This window comes from Pleurodeles waltl, chromosome 6 (genome assembly GCF_031143425.1).
Source record: "Pleurodeles waltl isolate 20211129_DDA chromosome 6, aPleWal1.hap1.20221129, whole genome shotgun sequence".
NCBI lineage: Eukaryota > Metazoa > Chordata > Amphibia > Caudata > Salamandridae > Pleurodeles > Pleurodeles waltl.
In genome coordinates this window covers 1596538231-1596562528 of record NC_090445.1, presented here as the reverse complement: position 1 = coordinate 1596562528, position 24298 = coordinate 1596538231, and the positions used below count along the sequence as shown (strand labels likewise).

Genomic DNA, 24298 nt, shown 5'->3' with positions numbered 1-24298 from the left:
CAGGATAATCGTCATCTTCTGAGAAAAACACCCACAAGCAAAAACAAAAGATAACAAGTGGAAAATTATAGAAGATGACTTGGCAAAATAAAAGAAAATTAGCTATAAAAAAAAAAAAAAATTGCAATTTTGATTGCCCTGCTGGGCAAAGTTTGTGACAGTCACAAGCCTTCTCTTTGCAGGGGACTAGAAGTTAATAAAAAGAACACAATAGTACCTCAATCACATTGGGAGCAGTGGGTGGGCATTGATTAAGTTGAATCAATCAGTGCTTGGACCCTGCTCCACACAGAAGAACGGAAATGATGCCAGGCCTGCTGTGACAAATGATGATGCTGTAAAGCAGAGTGCCACACAAGCCAACAAATGGTAAGTGACAGATGGGCTCCAAGCCCTTTTTCTGCAAGCGAGACTCATGAACTAGACCCTGTACTCACAGGCTCAATCCTAAAAGGTAGTTCCCTGAACGTTAACTGTAGACGAATACAAGCAGTCCAATCAAAAGGATAGTAAAGAAGCTATGCTCTATGGAAAGGACAAACACAAGATTTGGAAGGAAAGACATTACACAAAAAAGAAACAAATGAGGGAGTAGAAACCCTATGAGCAAAGGGTTAATTCAAGCACCCTGAAATTTATGTTGTACACAAGAGGTATTCGACAATAAACAGCTAAAAGCTATGTGTTTGCCAAAGATAAAAACAAGCTACTATAACTTGACTGAACTACAAAGGTGTACATCCGGCAGACCATGCTTGAGGTTAACAATTAGGTTAGTGGTCAAAGGCAACAAACCAAGATAGCTATTGTAGCCATCTATATCCTGCAAAGTATTGTCTAGAAACAAATACAGAAAGAACTCTGTCAAACACAAAATACGCTGCATGTTTCACTGCGACTGACTGCCATGAAACATTTTGTTTGTAGTCGGTACTCTAGAAGAAAGGAAATATGTAAACGTAATAGGTCACAGAAAATGTACCTGCAGCGTTAAATATCAATGTAGCAGTGAGGATTAGGAAGTGCATGAGGTGAAGGCGGGAAACCGTCGGCAGCCTCGGGCGCTTGTTGGGGTAGACTCGCAGGGGGGTCTCCAGCAGGCAACAGTGCAGCTCTGACACGGCCGGTCCTGAAGAATAGCGCCCATAAAGCTTCCTTGTGGCGGGGTCCCGGGCTACCGTGCGCGCTCCGCTTGTGAAGACCCAGGAGGGTGGGGCGGGGGGCTGTCTCTCGAGATCCCCATAACGGCCCCGTAATGCGCGCGGCTCACCAGAGCCCAGGCCGTTATTCGGCGTGTCAGCTGTGCGATCAGATGGCGCTTGGCTCACTGCTTGGGCTTCTAAAATCATATGATTTTCCTTCAAAGGGCAAATGCACTGAAGGGCACTGCACGGCGGGATTAATAAAAACTGCGCAGCAGGGAATGTGATGCGCTCTGAGAAATCCATAACCGGGAGGGCAGTATGTACAGGCTCCTGGCGGTGCCGTGTGCGGGGCTCGCGAGTATCCTGGGAAGAAGGCACGGGCATTATGGAGCACCGCGCGGGGAGCTGCATGTCGCCATAAATTGAGAAATGTTGCCAGAACGTATTATTGCCACAACAGAGTCCAAGTTGGACTGGGCAGGGTCGGCCTTTGACATAGGCGAGCTGGGCCCGTCCCGGGGGGCGCTAACCCTCTGGGGAGCCGTAGCAGTCTGCCTCCGACTGAATATAAAGAAAGGCTTAATAAACCCCCTTCTGAAGCCAGTTTTTCTCTTTTCTCTCGGCCTCCCTCACCTTCCACCTACCTCTCCCAACACACTGAATATTAAAATTCACATGGGGATGTGTGCAAATTTTGTTTCGCACAGCTACCTGAGCAAAGGCCAGCTCTGGGTTTAGGCACTACCACGCATGGATGGGGTCTGCCATCCACGCAGTGCCCGGAAGCCACATGTTTAAGGAGAGTGAGACTGAGATGAGGAAACCCTACCGCTCTTTACAGACAAGAAAGACAGTATATTCAGGAAACTTGCTGCATTTTGTTAGGGAAGAAAAACGATAAAATAAAAACAAACAGCAGACAAAACTACAGGAAGTAGCAGATGCTTCTAAGCAGTGCTTTAAAGGAAAATGTAAAAGTGCAGGTACTCCATAATTAGAGTACCTGTTTGCTCCTGAGAAGTGCAAGTACTCTCTAATTAACTATATTGCAGTCGGGCTGAGAAGAGCAGGTACTCTCCGCATCAAATTAAAGAAGTGCAGGTACTCAGTACAGAACACAGGATTTAAAACACAGCTTCTAAACCAAGAAAGATGTGTCTGTGAATTTCCTCAGGTGAGACACTGTGCAAAAAAGCGATTTGCTGCCAATAAAGTAGACTCGAAATTGCGATGTCTACAAATGTTACAGCTGATGCTCAGGTATGACCGGTTCAACCGCGCCACTTTAAATGACACTCGGGTAGGACACGATAAGGCACTGAAACTCTGAAAGGAATGCACGGCGCGCACAAAAATACAAAAAGGGCCAACGTTGCCAATGCAGCCCCTGGCTCACGCACGGGATTACGTTGTTAAAGGTCTAGCACTGTCCCGAGAAAGACTGCAGGTCCAGGTTACAACATACTCGATTCGAAAGAGGATGCAGCCTGTAGTGATGCAAACATCACGTTCAAAAACTATGAGAAGGCCTGGGTACCACCGATCAATCGGTTCAGAGGTCAAATGTGGATACTGCTCTAATACAACACACGGAGTTAAGTACTATCTTTACTAGTACCAGATATTTGCGTCTGAAGTCGACTGCAATACAAACGCCAAAAAACACCCTACGTAAGACTCCCAACTTAATGAAGATGATCTATCTCCGGCGTCACTTCTTTATTCTAATTTTTCAAAAAGTGGGTACCCAAGCAACTGTACTCCTATGTACATGCCTTATTCCATCAAGCGTCAGCACTGGGCCTCCTATTAAACTGCCATGTTCTACACTGAAAGATGGTGATTGACACTGGTAGTGATCCTCCAGGATCTCTGGCACGTATGATCATCGATCACCAGATCTGGCTGAATACGGCATTATGACGCTGTGCAGCAGGTGGAGCGGTTTTACAGTGGATCAAATACTATCTTATGGAACAATGACAGACAGACTAAAGTGATGACTCTCTCTCACCACCTTCCTCTATGCAGTTTGGCACGCCACGAGATTAGCCCAAAAAAACACTAACAATTCGACTCTTGTCATCCTGCATAACGTAATGAGATTAAGTACAGAAGTTTGTCTTAAGGCAGTTTAATATTATAGATGAATTGTGTTCACCAAGTAGGTGTGGTGTTTAACTTTAAGGAACTTGGACTGGTGATCAGAATGCAAGACATCTGGCCTTTCAGGAATGATGGGCAGAGCAGCTCCCTGCAAGACCTGTTACCAGTTCTCCTGATAAAGTATACATAGTTTACAGCTTTCGATCCATTCACAGAAATATTTCTCGCTCACCACATGCTGTTGGTTACTTGGTGTATCATTCCCTCTCCTTTGGTTTGCTTGTTCTGCAATGCCCGAAGGACTATGTACACATCTCAAAAGCACTTTACAAACTCTACAAAAGCAGTACACACGTTGCTTATCTCATGAATGCACTACATACTGAAAGCAACCGTCTTCTGTTTGTTTTTATTTTCACTGCGACAGCATTTTTAATGCTTTCATCGGGTCCCAAAAGGCACGCATGTCCTCCTCCCAAATAAAAGGAAATACAACCAGAATAATCAACGGTAGCGTAAGCCTACTGAGAAGATTGCATAGGCTTGATTATAAAGCTCAGCTATCAGGAACAGTGCAGCAGGCCGCACCCTTAGAATGATAGACAATCTAGGAGTATTACCAAAGGTCAGGTTTTAGAATCAACCAGCACTGAGAACCGAAGACAAAGCCTGATTTGTTGCATTGGTCAATGTAGTATGCCACAACCTTTCTGCTGTTTGTGACCTCAGAGGAGTAAATAGCACATTTTATCAGGTCACTAGCAGATTCACACATGGGTCTCTCAAATCCTGCTACCTTGAAAATTCTTACTTTCACCTGAATTTAACTTTTCCTCTCACCCTTAAGCATTTTTCACAGAACGGATATCTTATAGTCACAAAAGGGGATTGGATGTTGTTACCAAAAATTAATCACACAATTAAGATCCCCTCCTTTCCCAGCTGCAACTCTGCAAATAACTGTCAAATAGTTGTTCTCATTATTCGTTTTTTTAAATGTAGTGTTTGGTAAGCTGTGATGACTCACAAAGTCGTCAATATTACAATGGCCACTCAGAAAAATATGTTTTTCAATACTGAAAGACATACAAAGAAAGATTAAAACATACTGGTGTAGCCGGTACAGTCACACTTACACTGGGCCTGTTAGTATATACAGGAAAATATAGATTCTTCTTGAAAGATCTTTCAGTCTCAAAACGAGACCTAAATGCACACATGCTTAACGTTCTAGTGGAACGGTTTACACAAATAAAGCTATTACACCTTTTCCAGTGTTAAACATTTTGAAAGCACATAGTAACTCCTATGTGTATCACAGCATTGAGCACATCGTCTAATATGGAGAAGAAGGTTGTTTGAGAAGCCCATGGCGTATAGTTTGGCAGGGTCGTAGAGAGACAGAAACGTCCTGATGATCAAATAAAAGTGCCCCCCCCCCCAAATTACTGACTCCAAAAACTGAATACGCGACCCGCGTTTGCAAATTGTAGTAGTTTTGTACTTGGAAAGACACACTGTATATTTTTTTTGCATGGTATAGAAGACTGCATGAGCTTGCACATGCTGAAGGCAATGTTTGTGGTAATATCAGGGAACTCAACAGTGAAAGCTGACCCAACAGATCATAAACCAGGCACACAAATAGCCAAAAGACATCCCATACACTGATCTGTTAGCCTAGTACATCGGGTACTGCCTGATTGCCCTATAGGCCAGTCGATCTTGAAAACTGGTGTATTAATGCCTAAAGAAGGACACTTCAGATTTGAAGAGTGAACTAGGAGAGAGCATCTCCTGATATGATGCAACTGATATTAGGAACCTTGATCAAACACACACTCCGGATACTCTGCATGAAGCCCAGACCCATAACACAAACTTAGACTAAGCCATTTGCTGCAGTTATACAGCTTAAGTGTGGACACAAAATATTTTATGAGACCAATAATAGGAATGCTCATAATTAATGCAAGACAATAGCAGCCCGAGTAACAGTTTTATGATATTTAAGACCGCTAAAATAGTCTCTGACTCCAAAGGAAGGAGAGGAAAAGATAATCAAATGGTTAGAGTTGAACCTGTACAGCTGTCTCTCCAAACTAGACTTGCTCTTGGGAAAAACAAGGCCAAAGTCGCCAGAAGTCCTATTGATATAGCCAAATAAGTAAAGAAACAAACTGCAAGGGAAGGAACCAAAAACTACAGAAGACATCTTTGCACATGTACACCAGTGTTAAAATGGGAAACTGGCCAGTCACTGCCTGATCTTACCTGCTCTAAATATGTGTCCATTGCAACAAAAATAATTTCTCTGTTTGAATGACTTTTTCCAGCTATTGGCAAGGAGATATCTTTGGGGACCTAAGCATGTAGGGTAGTCAGGCATAAAGTGCAAACTGACTTCAGAAGACAAAAGTCAAGAAGAATTGGTCTCCTGAAAGATTTGATGGTACAAGAGTGGTTAATGGGAGACAATAATGAGGTAAGTCCTCCTCTTTTTATGGGACCCACTTTCACTTACCATACTGGAGAAAAAATTGGAAAGCAAGTGGCATCCTGCAGCAGTCTACAGACACCTGCAAGATTGTCCACCTGCACACAAGTCACAGACAGTCTGTGCCATAGCTAGAGTCATTATAGAAGGTTATTTTCTAATTGCTTGAAAAGAGACCACACAGATAGTTGCAACATACAGCTTTTTCAGCAATTCTGGCACCCGTTAGGTCAATAAGGATATGTTGCTGAGTTGGTACCAATCTGATTAACTCATGATAGCTAATTAGAAGAACTGTGGGAAGCCATGACTTCTTGAACTGCATTTGCTAGAAGCTAATAATAAAACTCCATATACTATTCTTATCCTGGATATAAAAGGGTGCAGGTTCAGTCCCTAGGGCTCCACTCATGACACAGACAGATGGTCCAGTCCTCTTCTGATCTTCCCTAGTTCCAAGAAGTAGTCTGAAGTGGGTGCCTGTAGGTACCACAATTATGCCTGGCAAAAGCTTGTGGGTGGAAATGACTCCTAAGCACACCTTAATCGATAAGGTAAAAGGTTCCGGGGACAACCCAACCAACTTTTGGCATTTTCATGATGGGGAAAGTCTTCTGCCAACTAAACTTGGATCAGAGGGCTGGGGCGTGTGTGTGGGTAGTGTACCATTGTGATCCTAGTGTCCTCTCACATCTAACACTAGAATCAAGTTTGAGGCAGCCACTGTACCCACAATAAACCCAAAGGCAGGCGTTTGGTAGGACAAAGGCAGAGTTTTACAGGAACTAGAAAGTGGATTCACAAAAATGATCTTGGCATCCTGTTCTCTCCCTTTTCAAGCATGCATAAAGTGTTATATGTAAACCCAGCAGACCTTTCAAGCAGGTTTTGACACTCAAGGCAGATTTGACACTGTAGTGTTTAAAAGGTTGCCCATAGCCCCACCCTGCATATTCTATGAGGTGCAGAGGAGGAATCTCCGACTATTCAGGTATGCCTATTTGTTTGCGCCTGCAAGGCATTTCACACCTTTTTCACCCTATTCAAATGCTAATCACGGGCTGGAAGAAGATGGAGAGCAAATGCAAATTAGCCTCTAGGAACTTCAGACACTCTCTAAACATTACTTTTCCTTAATATTTGTTATAAATCTGACTACACTATTGAATTTGATTTTTAATAACTATTAAAAATAGTTCTTTACTTCTTTCTTTTATCTAGTCCCAGTCCGGGGCTAAAGTACTACACCAGGGATTTTTTTTGTCAGTTTCACGCAATGGGAGCGACCCCTTAGGCAAGGGTCGCTCCCTTGGGGGGCAAATTTATTTTAGGCCATTTCTGCCCCACCCTTGGGGGCAGATCAGCCTATTTTTATTAGGCCGATCTGTCTCGAAGGTGGGCAGAAACCACTAGGCACCAGGGATTTTTTTTCTTTTACAGGTTGGGAGCGACCCCTTAGGCAAGGGTTGCTCCCCTGAGGGGCAAATTTATTTAAGGCCATTTCTGCCCCGGGCAGGGGGTTGGCAGAAACCACTTAGGCACCAGGGATTGGTGTGTTTGTGTGAGTGTTTTGTTTGCTGGGGCAGACCCTTGGACAAGGGTAGCTCTCCATGGGAGCACATTACTGTTGGCCATTGGCCCATTTTTGTAAGGCCCATCTGCCCCAAGGGGGGCAGAGAGCACACCAGAGACCAGGGAAGATTATAAAAAAAACAAAAAAAACAGGGCCGCACCCCAAATAAAGTATGTTCTGCTCACCGGTGGGAAGATGGAGCAATTACCCCCCCCAATCCACTCCCGGGGGGGTGGCAGAAAGTCTCCTAGATGTCAGGGAATTAAAAAAATTATGGGGTGGTGGCTATCAACCAGTATGAGCATGGTTATGCCCCCACCCCAACTAAAGGGGGCAACAGTCTTTTAGCTCTCGCCCTGCACACTAAAACATCTTATCCCAATGGCAAGCAAGTGGAAACTTGATTATTTTGGGTTTTGGTTTTACATTTGGGCCATGAGAGCTTGTCTAACTTTCGTCCCACTTGGAATGGTGATGGCTGCACTTTTTGGACTTTGGGATGCTGCCATGTAGAAAAATCTACGAGAGCTAGACACATCTGAAAAGTAAACATCTGGTTGAGTCCAGGGTGGTGTGCTTCACATGCACCTGCACCATTTTCTTACCCACAATGCCCTGCAAACCTCTAACTTTGCTTGAAATCACACATTTTCCCCACATTTTGGTGATGGAACCTTCCGGAATCTGAAGGAATCCACAAAATTCCTACCACCCAGCATTGTCACATGTATACCGATAAAAATTCTGCCCCACTTGTCAGCCTAAAATGTTTTTTTTAAACTGACCTTTAGGACCTGCTTTGGTTCCCCCCCCATTCTCAACATGTTTTTGACTCTTACCTGTTGGCCCACCTACACAAGTGAGGTACCATTTCTACCGGAAGACTGAGGGGAACGTTGGGTGGTAGGAAATGTGTGCCATTGCAGTGATCCCACACAGAAATGTGGGGGAAAAGTGTTTTTTGTGGTTGTTTTAGCTAAATTTGATATTTGTTGAGGATTCTGGGTAAGAAAACACTGGGTGATCCACGCAAGTCACACCTCCCTGGACTCCCTCCAGTGTCTAGTTTTCAGAAATGTTTGGGTTTGGTAGGTTTCCCTAGATGGCTGCTGAGTCCATGACCAAATACACAGGTGACCCTCCCGCAAAAACAGGTCGTTTTGAATTTGATAATTCTGATGTGTCCACATAGTGTCTTGGGGCATTTCCTTTCATGGGGACTAGGCCTGCCCACATAAGTGAGGTAGCATTTTTATCAGGAGACCTGGGGGAACGCTGGGTAGATGGAAATTTGTGGCTCCCCTCAGATTCCAGAACTCTGCAGCACTGAAATGTGAGCAAAAGGTGTTTTTTTGCCACATTTTGAGGTTTGCTAAAGCTTCTGGGTAATAGAACCTGGTGAGAGCACCACAAGTTAACCCATCTTGAGTTTCCCTAGGTGTCGAGTTTTCAGAAATGTCCAGGTTTGGTAGGTTTTCCTAGGTACCCGCTGAGCTAGAGGCCAAAATCCACAGGTAGGCACTTTGTAAAAAACAGGTCCGTTTTCTTTAGGAAAATGTGATGTGTCCATGTTGTGTTTAGGGGCATGTCCTGTCGCGGGCGCTAGGCCTACCCACACAAGCGAGGTATCATTTTTATCAGGAGACTTGGGGGAACGCTGGGTGGAAGGAAATTTGTGGCTCCTCTCAGATTCCAGAACTTTCAGTCACCGAAATGTGTTGAAAAAGTATTTTTTTTTTTTTTTTGCAAAATTCTGAAGTGTGCAAAGGATTCTGGGTAACAGAACCTGGTAGGAGCCCCACAAGTCACCCCAACTTGGATTCCCCTTGATGTCTAGTTTTAAAAAAAATTACAGGTTTTGTAGGTTTCCCTAGGTGCAGGCTGAGCTAGAGGCCAAAATCCACAGCTAGGCACTTTGTAAAAAACAGGTCAGTTTTCATTCGGAAAATTTGATGTGTCCATGTTGTGTTTTGGGGCATTTCCTGTTGCGGGCACTAGGCCTACCCACACAAGTGAGGTACCATTTTTATCGGGAGACTAGGGGGAGTGCTGTGTGGAAGGAAATTTGTGGCTCCTCTTAGATTCCAGAACTTTCTATCACCGAAATGTGAGGAAAAAGGTTTTTTTTGGCCAAATTTTGAGGTTTGCAAAGGATTCTGGGTAACAGAACCTGGTGAAAGCCCAACAAGTGACCCATCCTTGATTCCTTTAGGTGTCTAGTTTTCAAAAATGCACAAATTTGGTAGATTTCCCTAGGTGTCAACTGAGCTACAGGCCAAAATCCACAGACAGGCACTTTCCAAAAAACACGTCAGATTTAAATGTAAAAATGTGATGTGTCTATGTTGCGTTTCTTGTCGCGGGCATTAGGCCTACCCACACAAGAGGGGTACCATTTCTATCGGGAGACTTGGGGGAACACAGAATAGCAAAACAAGTGTTACTGCTCCTCGTCTTTCTCTACATTTCTTCCTTCCAAATGTAAGACAGTGTGTAAAAAAGACGTTTATATGAGAAATGCAATGTAATTCACATGCTAGTATGGGGACCCTGGAATTCAGAGATGTGCAAATAACCACTGCTTCTCAACACCTTATTTTGTGCTTATTTTGGAAATACAAAGGTTTCCTTGATACCTTTTTTTCACTCTTTATATTTCACCGAATGAATTGCTGTATACCAGGTATACAATGAAAACCCATTGCATGGTGCAGCTCCTTTATTGGCTCTAGGTACCTAGATTTCTTAAAGAACCTACAAGCCCTTTATATCCCCGCAACCAGAAGAGTCCAGCAGACCTAACGGTATATTACTTTCGAAAATCTGACATCGCAGGAAAAAGTTACAGAGTAACACGTGAAGAAAAATGGCTGTTTTTTTCACCTCAATTTCAATATTTTTTTATTTCAGCTGTTATTTTCTGTAGGAAGACCTTGTAGGATCTACACAAATGACCTCTTTCTGAATTCAGAATTTCGTCAACTTTTCAGAAATGTTTAGCTGTCCGGGATCCAGCATTGGTTTCACACCCATTTCTGTAACAAACAGGAAGGAGGCTAAAAGCACAAAAAACAGTAAAAATGGGGTTTGTCCAGGTAAAATTGCCTAAATTGTGTTGAAAAATTTGGTTTTCCGATTCAAGTCTGTTCCTGAAAGCTCGGAAGATGGTGATTTTAGCACCGCAAACCCTTTGTTGATGCCATTTTCAATGAAAAAAACACAAGCCTTCTTCTGCAGCCCTTTTTTCCCCATTTAAAAAAAAAAAAAAAAAAACACTTTTTTAACTGTATTTTGGCTAATTTCTTGGTCTCCTCCAGGGGAACCCACAAACTCTGGGTAGCTCTAGAATCCCTAGGATGTTGGAAAAAAAAGCACACAAATTTGGCAAGGATAGCTTATGTGGACAAAAAGTTATGTGGACCTAAGCGCGAATTGCCCCAAATAGCCAAAAAAAAAAAGGCTCGCCACAGGAGGGGAAAAGGCCTGGCTGCGAAAGGGTTAAATGCCATGCACCCTGCCTTGTCAGCTGCACGGCCTACAGAGAAGTGACCTATTAATATTATTTAAAAAGAGAGTTTTTGACCTGCCAAAAGGGTTTATTTTGATAGGTCGAATTACAGTTTTACACTGCTATATTCAGGCTACACTGGTAAGCCTGAAGCCATGTTTTACACTGTCACTGTAGTGGATGGCACAATACGTGCAGCAGTCCACTAGTGATGTTTAACTTAAAGATCTTGGGGAAACTTTGTACTATATACTAGGGACTTGCAGATAAAGACAATAGGCCAATTAAGAGTATATCAATTTCATCATGTATAGCAGGTGTAGAGTGCACAGAGTTCTACAGTGATCAAAAACAGTTAAGGTAAAAGTCTGGGGGGACAACATGCAAAAGGTGTACATATCCCACACCAGTCATCAAGACAAGCACATTTTCCTTTTGCCACTGGAATTATGTTAGACTACTTTGAAGAAGAATGTGGCAGCAAAATTAGCTCTAAAAATGTCACAGGTGATTGTGTTGTAGGTGGTGCCAAAGGTAGACAGATCTGTGCCTTAATAGACTAGCACTTCTTTTGGAGCAGCACCAAGACTTGGAGAGTGCCCACAAAGCTCAATAATGCCTGAAAAAATCCACGATGGCCTGACGGAAGGCCTTGACCTGCAAAAGGTTGGCGAGTGAGGTCACGAAGACTGGCATTGTTTTCTTCAGAGCTACATTTAGCTCAAATGAGGAAGAGCTCAGCTTTGGTATATGGCAGAGTCTCCACACGGTCCCTAGAGCAAGACAGTTTCCTCTAGGAAGAGGATTTCTTCCTGTGGGTTTTTATGTTTTTTAAAATAAGATCCCTTTTGGGATGGGGATTACCCTCTGTCTGTCTGGTGATTTACCAGAAGGCGAGAGTATGAACCACTTGGGAATAGCCTTGCAAAAAACAGTTTGGGTTCCTACTACCTGGTGGCATTTTGGTGTATCAAAGACCAACAATTGCAGGCCGAGCGATTGTTGTCAGATCGATTGTTGTCAGATCCTAGACACCACACACACGTTGAGTAAATCCAAAAAGGGTATCTTCTTGCAACATTGTTGACAGTCTTTAAACCCCCAGACCTGAGGAGGGCACATCTGACCTATATGCTGTCTGATTCTCTGAAAAAAGTAATAGGTAGAATACTGAAAAGAGCTTCGGAATTGATAAAGCAAGAAAAAGCACTCCAGACAACTTCATGTGTAGATGAATGTCAGCACATCTGGTAGATGCTGCTGTAAACGGAGTTAAGTGACATCATTCTGTGCCACCGGGGAGCTGTTCCTGGGGAAAAAGTTTCCAGATCAAGTCTGGCACCAGGAGAGTATGTATAAGGTTGGGTATCTGCAGAAACAAATATCCATAAAAAACCTCTTCTGTGAGACCACAGGAAGGTTGTAAGCAAGATGACAGTGCTTTAGTAGCGAGTGCCATGAGATTACTGTTGCACAAGCCAATTAACCTGGTAGGTGAAGCAGGCTAGTCTTAGGCATCAAATGGGGCAAAAAAGTGCTCTGATGTGAGGAACCTGTGGGCCTGCGTGACAGGAAGCTGGAGTGCAAAGTGGTTGGTTTATCTTGTAGCAATATGATAATCTGAAAAAGCAGTCCCTGCCATGTGGAACACAAGGAAGTCTTGTAATATGAAATGTGCAGAACAGCATTACAGAAGACCTCTAATCTTAACTATGGCTGAGTGGTGTAAGTTTTGCTTTAATTCATCATCCTCAGGTGCCAGGCCGACTGATAATGCTAACTGGCAATGCAGCATAGATTGCCTTGTCAATGAAGGACAGAATCTTGACCTTCTTTCTTTCCTTGACTGGTGACAGCTGAAGAGTTTTTAAGGCTAGTCTGATATGGGCATCACTAATCCATGAAGAGCACACAGGTTTCTACACTTTGTACATAAAGGGAACTGATTCCAGAGTCTTTGCATTGACAGGAAATGTCAAATGTGCCCAAAGTTGGTCAAGATTTTCGGACTTTTGTTTGACTTATGAAAAGTGGTAATAAGGGCTATCTGGGATGCCAAGAAGGAGATAGATAGAAGAGCATGCTGATAATATTAGAAATGAGGGGCAGCAATGCAACCAACCATGAATTGATTACAGATATTGCGTGAGAGGAAGATTTTCTGAAAGAAGACAATAGTTTCTTAGCATCTTCCTACTGAACCACAAAGAATTACTGCAGACACATTTGTTGATGCTTTTTCTCAGTCTGTAGAGAGGGATAGCAGTTTCTCCAAGAGTGTCCATTTTTTAATGAAAGCAAAAAGATTTAAAATCAACTGCCAACTAGTCCCAGGCTCCCAAGTACCAACCTACACTACTTTAGAACCTCAACATTGCGTGCGACCATGAAACAGATGGATGGAAGCTTCTCAGGTTTATATTTCTTCTTTCAACTGTTTGCTGAATGGGAAGGATAATTAGCTGTTGTCAAATTCCTCATCATTATTCAGTTAACGTGGTCTGGCTTTATCATATATGTCACATTTATTAGGCACCTGCCCTGCCCTGCCTTGTTATGGACGAGGAAGTGGTACCTAAAGCTGTTGTTCTTATTTAGGGGGCAGGAGGTCATGTACCTTTCACAAAGCTCTGACGTTGTACCTAAAAACTGTAACACTGAATGTGCCAATACAGCAAAATGTTAAGAACTAGTTTGCCTTCCGTGATTAATTTGATATATTAATAAACCATCAAGGGTGACAGGGTGAGACAATTTTAAACACGGTATTAAGATAATATTTAATATGTGAAGTGCTATAATGTTTTCATTAACCTAGAACACTTACGAGGTTTTGATTATTGTGTATGTATGTATACAGCATGCATAATGGTACTTTTACCTACTGAATTGCAATAAATTATTTGTATTTTTTCTTTGTATTTTTCACTAGATTAAGTTCTTCATTAGAGAAGCTGTGGGAAGGCAAAACAGAGGGTGGCGGGTCTTCACCAAACATAAAACAACTCACCTGTGATTTTTTTTCTTTACATATTATTGCAACTTTACTCAGTTAACTTTTTCCAAGTGGTGGAGGAGCTTTGAACCTTCTTCGTTTTGTTCATTAATCTTCTGCTGGCAGTGACTAAACTTGTTTCTCATCTCAATTTCCTATTTAATGAAGTTTTTATTTTTTTTATTTTTAACAAAGCCATAAACTTATGAATGTATATTAGGGTGCTTTACATTTCAACAATAGTTACAAAGAATCGTGACGCTGTTGAATTTTCTAATTGAGAGGTAGTTCTCCCGTAGAGGATGCTCCTTGCCATCTGATGATTTGTAGCACGCTGTTCAGAATGTACCGGAGTATGGTATTAAAACATTTGGATCGGTCTTGTGGTGACGTTGCATGGGAACTATTAACAGGATAAAAAAGGGAAAATCCTTTCGTGGGTGAAAAAAACTACTAAAAATCTCTAGGGCGGAAAATGCAGAGAAGAAAAGTGGTGTCTGCACTTTTTCATCAGGATTGCAAAGTTAGTACTTCTCCAAAAAGGGCTCGCTTCAAACTCAAAGCAAACATTGACAAAGTAAATGGTCATGGCCAAGCCTGCGTTTTTTTCTTTTGATTATCTTTTTTTTTTTTTTAAACTTATGCAAATAGACATTAAAAGAGTAAAAATAATAAAAAGTACAACTCTACCATCTAAAGAGCGCATGTGATTGCAAAACAAAAAAGTTAAAAATTACATATTGCAAAAAAAAATCGATGAAAATAAGACAAGATAGCAGAAACTAAATCTGAGACTAGCCTCCCAGCCCTGGTACTGAATTGGACTATTTTCTAGGTGTTGGCGCACATGTGTGAATGGGGCATGCTGTCACTCACACTGAAGAGAGCCAATGGCTGAAGTGGGCTAACCCACCGCTCAATGCTGTAGTCTGTCGTGGGTGAAAACAAAATGTGAACAGACAGAAATGGAGGAAGACAGGGTGACTGATAGCTCATATATATATGTGCGCTTGTTTGCTAAAGCCGTGTGCCAGACCTAAACAAGACACAGTAAAAGGGGGGGTACACAACACATTCCAGAAAGGGTCATGAGGACTGCAGACAGGAAGGGGACAGGGCTGGGAAGGTGTGTGCAGTGAACAACTCCCCCCCCCCCCTGCATCAGATACCTCTGTTGTGGTGCAAGGTCACGAAGGCTGCTTCAAAAAACGAGGCGAGACTGGAGGTCAATAAATGCAAACAAACTGCACTGGAAGAGGGGTCTATTGGCATACAGATACTCAGGAGCAGCAACGCCGTGGGGCCTGACCTGACTAAACCCCCCTTCCCATTGTACAGGGTAAGACAACCCGTACCCTACATAGTAACAAACACATCTGCTTGTGATGGACTGTAAGTGGTTGGAGGCGTGACCCGTAACCCCGGCTCCCACCGATACACCTCCGACATCGTTACAACCTGCACGGTACACAAACACCGAAGTGGGGGGAAGGGGGCACGTACAGTTCGTAGTTCTGGTCCTCGGTCTCCTGCTGCACCGAGAGCTCCTCCAGGGTGGCGTCGATGTCCAGCTGATTCGTCTCCAGCTGCCGTAGCAACGTCTCCCTCTGGAAAGAGAAGGCGCAGATGAGTGTAAGAGATCGCCCGCGGCCCCCGCAGCAAGGCTGCAAGGGATCCTGTAACAGAGCGCGCGCGGGCTCCCTTCCCACCCGTCCGCCTCCGACCCTGAGGCGCTAATTACCAAGGCGGAATCCATCACACACTGCCCTAGCACCGGCGGGAAGCAGCACGCGAACTCCAGCTTAACATACAAGGGTTGCATTACTTACCAGTAATGGCTCTTCATAGTCCGCACATTACCTCACATTATCAAATTACTCCGGACGGCCGCGGTGACGAGATCAGATTAACAAACAGAAGTGAGGGGGCGTAAGGGGTAGCCTGCTTCCCGAGCCTGGATTAAGGGGCGCCCTGCTTGATGAACGGAGACCCGGCATCTACTTCTTGCAATCCGCGATAAATGTGAATTACAGGAGGGGTCGCAGTATGAAAGCTAAAATGCTACTAGAAAGTCAAACATCCACACGGGTGTCTTGGGCACATGAAGGGAGGGACGACAAGGTACGGTCTGGAGGTGAATGCAGTTTACCAAAATGAAGTCGAGAGCAACAAGGTACGAGATCTATGGGAAACCTAACCAATACGAAATTCAATATACAAAGTATCCATCCGACTGTAATTTTCAACCTCTTGAATGCCATTCATTTTCGTTAAATGAAACATATTCCTCGGTGTTACAACCTGCTTCTTCAAACTGGTTACAGCCCAAGATCACACATGGGATAAAAACAATGTCCAGCAAATCTATGCCTCAGGTCAAGCTAAAATGTAGCAGGAAACAGACACGGCGGGGTCCAACTTTGGGAATATAGGCGTGTAAGAGACTTGAACTCTTCAACTACTCTTTTTATCTCCAGCATTTACTCACAATGATTCAAAAGCGTTTTGCTAATCTCATTGCCTCAGAAAACCAATGGCTGAATGCTCTGCTATTTCTAACTATTCTCTGGTCTATAAAGTCCCACTCCTCTTCAAGACAGTCTAACAGGTATGGCCTTATTTAGACATGGCGGACAGGATACTTTGTCACATACATGGTGGATGTCCCAGGCACCGTATTACAAGCGCAGTATAGCCTGTGGCACCTGTAATAAGGCAGAGGTGATATCTGCCATGTTTCAAAGAGGACCCCATGACAAACTGAATAAGGACCTTTGTGTTCAACAGTGACTCTCTACTTAACCTTCTATGACCTACTGAAACCACTACTCTCTGGAGTCTGCCAGCTCCAATTGACCTTTCCTCTGCATTTGACACAGTTGACCATTGCACCATACTAACTAGTCTTCCTTCCATAGGAATTACTGGAACAGCCCTTGACGGGTTACCTCTTCCATCTCTAACAACTTCTTTTTGTCTCCTGGTGCATCTCAGTCTTCACCCACATCCTAACCATGACCAATCTCGGGTCTCAGTCACAGCCACAGTCCAGGCCAGGCTCCTTTTCTCCATGTACACTACTACCCTCAATAACCCATGTGCTGTGTCTTTCCTCATCCCTAATGTGCTAATGGTAGACATCTTCACCTTTCCACCAATTCAATCCTCACCCCTACCAGACACTGAATTGAACTCGGATTCCCCAATGCATAACCTCAAAGACTAGAATAATTTATTTCCAGTTACCACTGCATGACTTCTAAGGCCGCCTCAACCTTTTCCCTCACTCTGCCAGGTATTGTAACAGGAATTGGGACTGCAGGAGGAGGCTGGTGTCCAGCACCTCTCCCGCCAACAGACTCCAACTATCGAACATCCAGGAAAGTACCTCACACCTTCCATTTCACAGAGGCAAAAGCAACTGTCTGCGCCAAGTCGATCAACGCAGTCTCCTCCGCCCTCTTCCACGCCCTTCGCATGCTCCAAAAGGTTTTGACATGACTCCCTGTCAACATCAGCAAAACGTCACCCAAGCCCTATTCATCAACTGATTCGACCACAGAAACGTACTCCTCGCAGAAATCACCACCCATCTCCAGACGCGACTCCAGACGATACAGGTACCCGCTGCTAGGCTCATTCTTAACCTCCCGAAATGGACCCCCTCACCACCCCCCAAAGTTAAAAACTCCACTGGCTCCCCGTCCACAAAATATGTCAATTCAAGATGCTGACACACGCATACAAGGCCCTCCAGAACCAAGGAGCAACATGCATCAACCACTGCCTGAACTACCACTAACCCTCCAGACACCTTTGCTCTGCCTCCCTCACTAACACTCCCACCATTTGTCAAAGCCACAACAGAGTACGCTCCTTCTCCTACTTCACAGCCAAATCCTGGAACAACTTTACCCTCCATTTCCGAACAGCATCATCTCTCACGTAATTCAGATAGGGACCAAAGACATGGGTCTTTGACAGACTGCAGCAGGATTCTAGTGCCTGAATACCCTCATGGGTGATCAGCCGCACTCTACAAATCCGATTTATTCATTGATTGATCTCTCACACTGCTTACTCTCCCATATCGATAAAATGTAAGCTTTGGTACCTCAAAAAGTTGAGGTACACCCACTTTACCCTACTGTCACAAAGGCTTGTTGAACCTCAACAGGAGTGCAGCACTTTGCAATCCTCAACCACCATTACACCACATCTGCCCTATCCTTGTGTCAGTTTTTCGAGCTACTGGAACACCTTCACTGGAATGTCTACCCAAGCAAACTCCAAGGCAAACCTTCATTCAGGTTTATCCTCAAATCCCACTTCTTCTGCCTCGGGGACCTAAAAGGCTGACCCAACCCGGGAGCAACTTCCACTCAACCCAGCTCTTGCCGCAGCCCTTCACAATCTGCATAAAGTTGTACACATATGAAACTTCCAACATAATATACCTAATGTATAAGTACTGTATTGTACCATTCTTCATGAATGACCTGGTGTGCTGTTTGGGGTGCAAATACTTCATTCAAGCACAGGAACATACTTGAAACACTGTTCTCATCTGGCATTAAATGTAATTTAACAGGGTCAGTCTGTAAATCGGTAACAAATCGAGCACAGACGAGAAGGATAAAGTTACCTGTAAAGTGACCCCACTATTGTTAGTCATCAGTCCCTTTACCACTCTCAACTTGAGGCCACCCCTGCAAGATCATAAAGTGCTTTAGTGGCTCATGAATTCAGAGCTTTTGCGTAGCAGTACCATTCACATTGTACTCAAAATGCCCCACCCGGTCAGAATGCCTGCACCACAATGGCAAGGGATACATAGGGATTGGCTCAAATGGCTAGCAGGCTTACGTCTCTAGCAAAAGCATGGATGCAGAACAGGCATAATGCGGTCTGCTGAATGTTCTCCCACACCGATGGAGGCTGGGCTCCATGTTCATGGATGACACAGCATCATATCTAACTGATAATGGTGACGTGTAGCAGCAGCCAAACCAGCATCACTGTCACCAAAAGTTGAGAGACAGAAGTCCAAAGACCTGAAGTTTTCTCCCCCGATCTAGATAAACGTGCAGTGCGAATTTCACGTCTTCCTAGCCAAGGGGCCATGAGAACAAATGACAGAAGAAAATTTCTTTATTCAACTGAAACCCGGACAACAGTTTCGGAATTAAAGAGCAGCGAGTCCAGAGACCCACTCCCTGTATAATGTTATCATCCTCTCTGAGGAGCAAAGAGCCAAGCTTGCTTATGCGTCTGGCGACTGATATGCCCACTAGAAAAGCTGTTTTCCAAGAAAGAACCCTAACTTTGCAAGATCCCACTGGCTTGAAAGTTTGAGCATTGCCCTGAGGAGGACGAAATTTGAGCATTGCCCTGTGAAGGACTAAATTGAAGACTCAGAACCTCGTACAGTAGGCATTAAGTACATCATGTCCATCAGATATCATTGGCGGCCTCACGGGCTGCGGTGAAGACCTTGCCCGGCTGTTACAGTGGACTCTAATAGAACTGCAAGGTAGATAATGCGTGTGTCCATATGGGTGTGCGACCTTCCTGCTGCGTCCTTGAAGCCCTTGGATATTTTGCGCCCGCACTGAATCGCATAGTTAGGCAACACAGCAGATGCAGGTGGTGAAATGCTGTGGCAGGGGTCTGAGGGAAGCGGCAGTGTGAGGGTACCCCTTATAGAGAATAAAGAAGCAGCAACATAGTAAACAAGTGCAGACAAGCGCAAGGGGCTACAACATCGCCACAGGGTAAACAAAACCCTCAGAGTATGTCAGTGTTTGTCCCAAGGTGAAATATCTAAAAATCATCTATATACACTCATGTCTCCACCAGATGACGCCACAAGGACATTATATCTCTCAACCAACATCTGAGGTGGTTGATATTTCTCTTCATTGTCCTGTGGCAGGACCTGAGCCCCTTGCTCTCAATGATGGACACTGGGACAGGATGTTCTCCTGCCTCTGGTACCTATTCACCTGCCTATCTGAATATTGGAATAACAGAGGCCTGATGTGTCTAAGGGTGGTTGACAGCTAAACACAGATCCAATAGAATGGTAGTAACCCAATCAAAACACATTTCCTGCACATTAATAAAATATGAGAGACAGTGCACGAAGGAAAGCCATTTAGTTTTCACTTACTCGCCAACTGAACCTACATATAGTCTTACTACACTATGGGGGTGATTTAGCATTTATCGGGGGTCCACAAGTTCTCCAGAGAGGTGGAGGGTCCGCCTCTGCCTGCTCGGAGCAAGACCGCCTGCCAAATCAAGAGACACATGCCGGTGGAAGTTTGATCATTTTGCTGAAACTGCTACGAACAGCACAGTGGGAGCACTGATGCCAAAAATGTAATTACGGTCTTGCAACCATGTCATTGCAGCTGCTTGACATTTTTTTTTGTATTTCAGCAACATACCCTAATGTGTGAATTTAATCCTGCAATACGGAAAGAAGAAAAAAACTGGGATCCTGAGGCACAAGGAGGTTTCTACCTGCACACTGTAGCAACTGATGATTTTTCCTACCTGAGGCCTCGAAAAGCGGTCCATGGCAGGAATAAAATGCATCAGAAGGCCTGCCATATGAAGTATGAGTTTCCCAACACGGTGAGCTAGGTATCCCTGTGAATCAGCCACTAGGAAGCCATTTTCAACAATGGGGCCAGATGAGGTTCCACCACCAGAAACCTGGCAGTTCCCTCACGCCTCAACGAGGTGGCGAACCATTACCATACAGGCATCCGCGGAGATGCTTGCTCGCATCACATCTAAGGGAAAGAAGAAAGCACTGACTGGTATCAGGGTTAATTTAATAAATGTATGCAAGGAAGTCTATGCTGACACAAACGTTTTCCAAGCTTGAGCATGTGGAAGTGAACAAAGTAAGTAAGTTAAATGCATTATCGGACTGCCCGACAGCCTGATGTCCCAGTGATAAAGTCCTCTCCTTACAATGTGCAAACAGATCAAGAGATCCAGTGGTGCTGTAGACATGGAGGATGCGATATTACGGCTCTCCTGTATCTACTATCAGATCCAGACGTCAAGAGTGTCACAGTGAGGTGTAGGACGGTTTCTAGTGGCATTTCAATGCAGTTCAGCGAGTGCTGCTGCTGGTGGAGGTTGCCTTAGTCGGAGGAATCAGAAAAGTAAATATGGAGTTAATGGGCGGAATAATTTACTCCCACGCTAGAGTGAGCCAGAATGCAATGCCTTGCCGTTTCACAGGCAACCAGCAGTAAATAGTGTCATTAAGAAAACGCATAGAAACCTTATTTTGATTACACTGTTGAAGAGCAAAAACCCTTTTTGAATACCTAAGCACCAGGAAGAAGTACCTATCCTATTCAGTTTTTAATTTCCTAGACATTAGTACCTATCGTTCTGTATCAGTCTATTTAATTAACACTTTATTATTTTTGGGATGCCAAGATTCTGGAAGCATATCTGGTAGACAGGGAAAAATATATTAAATACACATGGTCTAAAAATAATTAAAAATGCAGTTGAGTGTGACTAATACAATATCAGCGGGTAGGGCTCAGAAATGTAAAGCCCTTGAAGTTAAGTTATTACCTCCACCTAATCCTGCCCCGGTGGTACTAAAAGCCTTAACTTCCAAGCGCCCGTCTTCAATTGCGATAGGTGAATATCAGATATTAAGGAGAAACTTAAATGACAATGTAAACGTTGGTTTGATGGCGAAACCAAGTAGTTGGGACTGACAACGAACAAAAATGGCAATTTAAGAAATATCGTATTCTCGGTGGGAACGTATTTATTCCTTTGTTGTGAGCCATAATAGGGGCACAACTCTAAAAGTGCTTACTTCCCAGTTGTGCACTAACCACTGGGAGAGCTGCAAGCTTCTCAAAGCTCTGCCTAAACCGATGATCCCTCCCACTCCCCCCTGGCCTGCATCATTTTGGGTAGATGGCCTTTTTTCGTTTTCTTTAAATCTCTGGCAAGTAGGCAACATAGGGCTGGCAGGGGTGTGAGAAAAAAAAAAAAAAAACACTGAAACTTTTCTTTAGTTTCACCCCCCCACAAAGTAATCATGTGAGGGCACCTTTCTTGAAAGGAGCAGACACTGAGTCGACTTTCCAGAAAAAGTGTATAAAGACAAGGTAAAACATCCCAGATCCACCCGTGCACTGAATAGTGCGGCACAGCTGTTGTCTATGAGAAGGTTCTCTCTGGCAGGAATGTACTGCTTTGGAGGAGCCACTTGGAGAAATTGTCGAGGGAGGGACCAGTGCGCCAAACTAAGCTCTATTGATCTTGGAATGTTGCTGGGAGAAGTCAGTCAGTTTTGTTCATTAAGGGAGACTCCACTTCAAGGGGCATGCCCATGAGTGTAGCCTGGACATTTCCTGAGAAATCAGAGGAATGCATCTAAGCATTTCGGCACAGCATGACCACGGTATCCATGAGAGAGCTACAGTGTTCGTAGAACCAAGGCCAAACTTGGATACATCAAAACCATTACTAACTAGACCAGAAAATTACTTATTGAGTTGTTCAGGCACGATGACCACTATAATTTTGCAAACAGGCACAGGGCGTGAAGGTATCTGCCCGGGAGGCAGGTGGTATCAATGCTGCATGGGGTCAGGCTAGTAGAAGCAAATACTTTTTTTCCTTCAACTCTCTATTGGAAATTCAGTGGGCGAAGTATTTTAACTCTGCTTAAAGAAGAATGCCTGAACAACCAGACTTTCAAGTGAAAAGTGAGAAAAGTGGGGGTCAAATGGAGAAGGTTTATGACATCTGGCTATCTGTCTGTGGACTGCTGGGTCTAAAGCGGGTTTCTTCAATGCAGACATGCCAGGATCAAAGAGAACCTCACTGAAAGGAAGTACTAAAGCAGGTGTTTTAGTAAAAATTATTAATGAATATCCATGTAGTCTGAGTAATAGATTTGCGTAGAAAATGTAATATAGAGAAAAATAATGCACACGTTTGAAAATGTGTCCACTTGAGTGGCTGCCAATGTTCATGAAGTATACTTATTAATGGCTTATTAATATTGAAATGTGGAGCTTACGTTTGATTAATGTAGTAATATACATCATATTGAGGGTTATACATTATGTATTAGCTTTATTAATAGTAGGCCTTAACTTAGTTGCGCGGCCTCATTTCAAGCTGCATTTCTAAACCGATTAATAAAATGTTTGCTTAGTGAATTAAACTGTGATTTTCCACTGTGCAGACCGAATGTGCTCGTAGCTAAAAGTCTCTCTCATGAGAACCGCTTGCTAGAAGATGCTGTTCTTGTAAAATGTAACATTATAAGTGTAAAATGTGTAAGACTGTCTTTCTCAGGAGCAGAACAATGAAGACACTGACTGGAGTATAAACTGCAACAATATTGTTACCTGACGAGCCGGAAGATGAGGACATTACAAGAGGAGCCAATCTGTAACATGTGAACCGAGTATTAGTAGAAATTATAGATTTTATATTCTAGTTTTATTGGACAAAGTGCGAACATGCGATCCCTTGACCATTAGGGACTTGGGAGGTAGTTTTTGGAAATCTAACTTAGCCGGACTGCACTGAGAAGAAGTCGCCATTGCGCTTTTGCCTTTTGCCACTGCCATTACTTTTTTGGGAGTGCCTTGACAAGAGACATGCTTAACTTTACTGCCTAAAGACTTTGCCTTCTCTGAACTTTGATGCTGAATCCTGATGCCTTGCTCAACAAACTTATGTCCTGATGACAAAGACTATCTTAGCTTGCCGATCCATTTGAGAAGAGGTAAATTATTACTGATGTGTTTAAGACTATTTGCTTTTTCTTTCTAGGTACCAACCGCACTATTTTGATAGAGCCATAGTTAGACGTTATCCAAATTTGTGTTTACTAGTGATATTTATTATAATTGATTATTATTGTTATCGACTGGTTATTGATTTCTGATCTACATGTAATGGAGTTATGGTGGGAACATCTTAAATGCGAGTCAAAAGGTTCATTGACCTATTTGCGTCGCCTTGAAAGTTTACTTATTAAGGTCAGATGCGCTAACAGAAGCCAGAGCCCCGTCAATGAGGAGGAGGGTTGCAAGATCAGAGTCAGAATGCTAGACTTCTCCTCCATAGGGGCAAACATCACTTGAAAGATTTCAAATACTCTTTGGACCACAATGGCAAATGAGGAAACATCCTATGAGGAAGGGCCAGAATTAACAATTATGAACCCGTTCTGATGAAGTGCCCAGGCCAGTTACATTTCGTAAATCTAAAATAGGTCAACATCAGTATTACAACTGTGATGGAGGTTATCAGCCTCCAAATTATCATCTTCAGCATGGCAATAATCTTTGTTCGATATTGCAAGAGCATTGACGTGGATGTTGGAAATCTTAATCTTTGGGGCAGATCGGAGCCGGATGAAGGTGCTTCACCAATCTGAACATCAAGTACAAATTAA

General features: G+C 43.6%; 1 protein-coding gene across 2 annotated transcripts in view; it reads right to left on the bottom strand.

The window, feature by feature from the left end:
* The window catches only part of RABL6 (RAB, member RAS oncogene family like 6), a 383686-nt gene that overhangs the window by 179276 nt on the left and 180112 nt on the right, over positions 1–24298 (bottom strand). For both annotated transcript variants that reach the window (XM_069241431.1, XM_069241432.1), the window contains exon 8: positions 15328–15431. In XM_069241431.1, coding sequence (XP_069097532.1) covers positions 15328–15431 — 104 coding nt within the window. The remainder of the gene's footprint in view (positions 1–15327; positions 15432–24298) is intronic.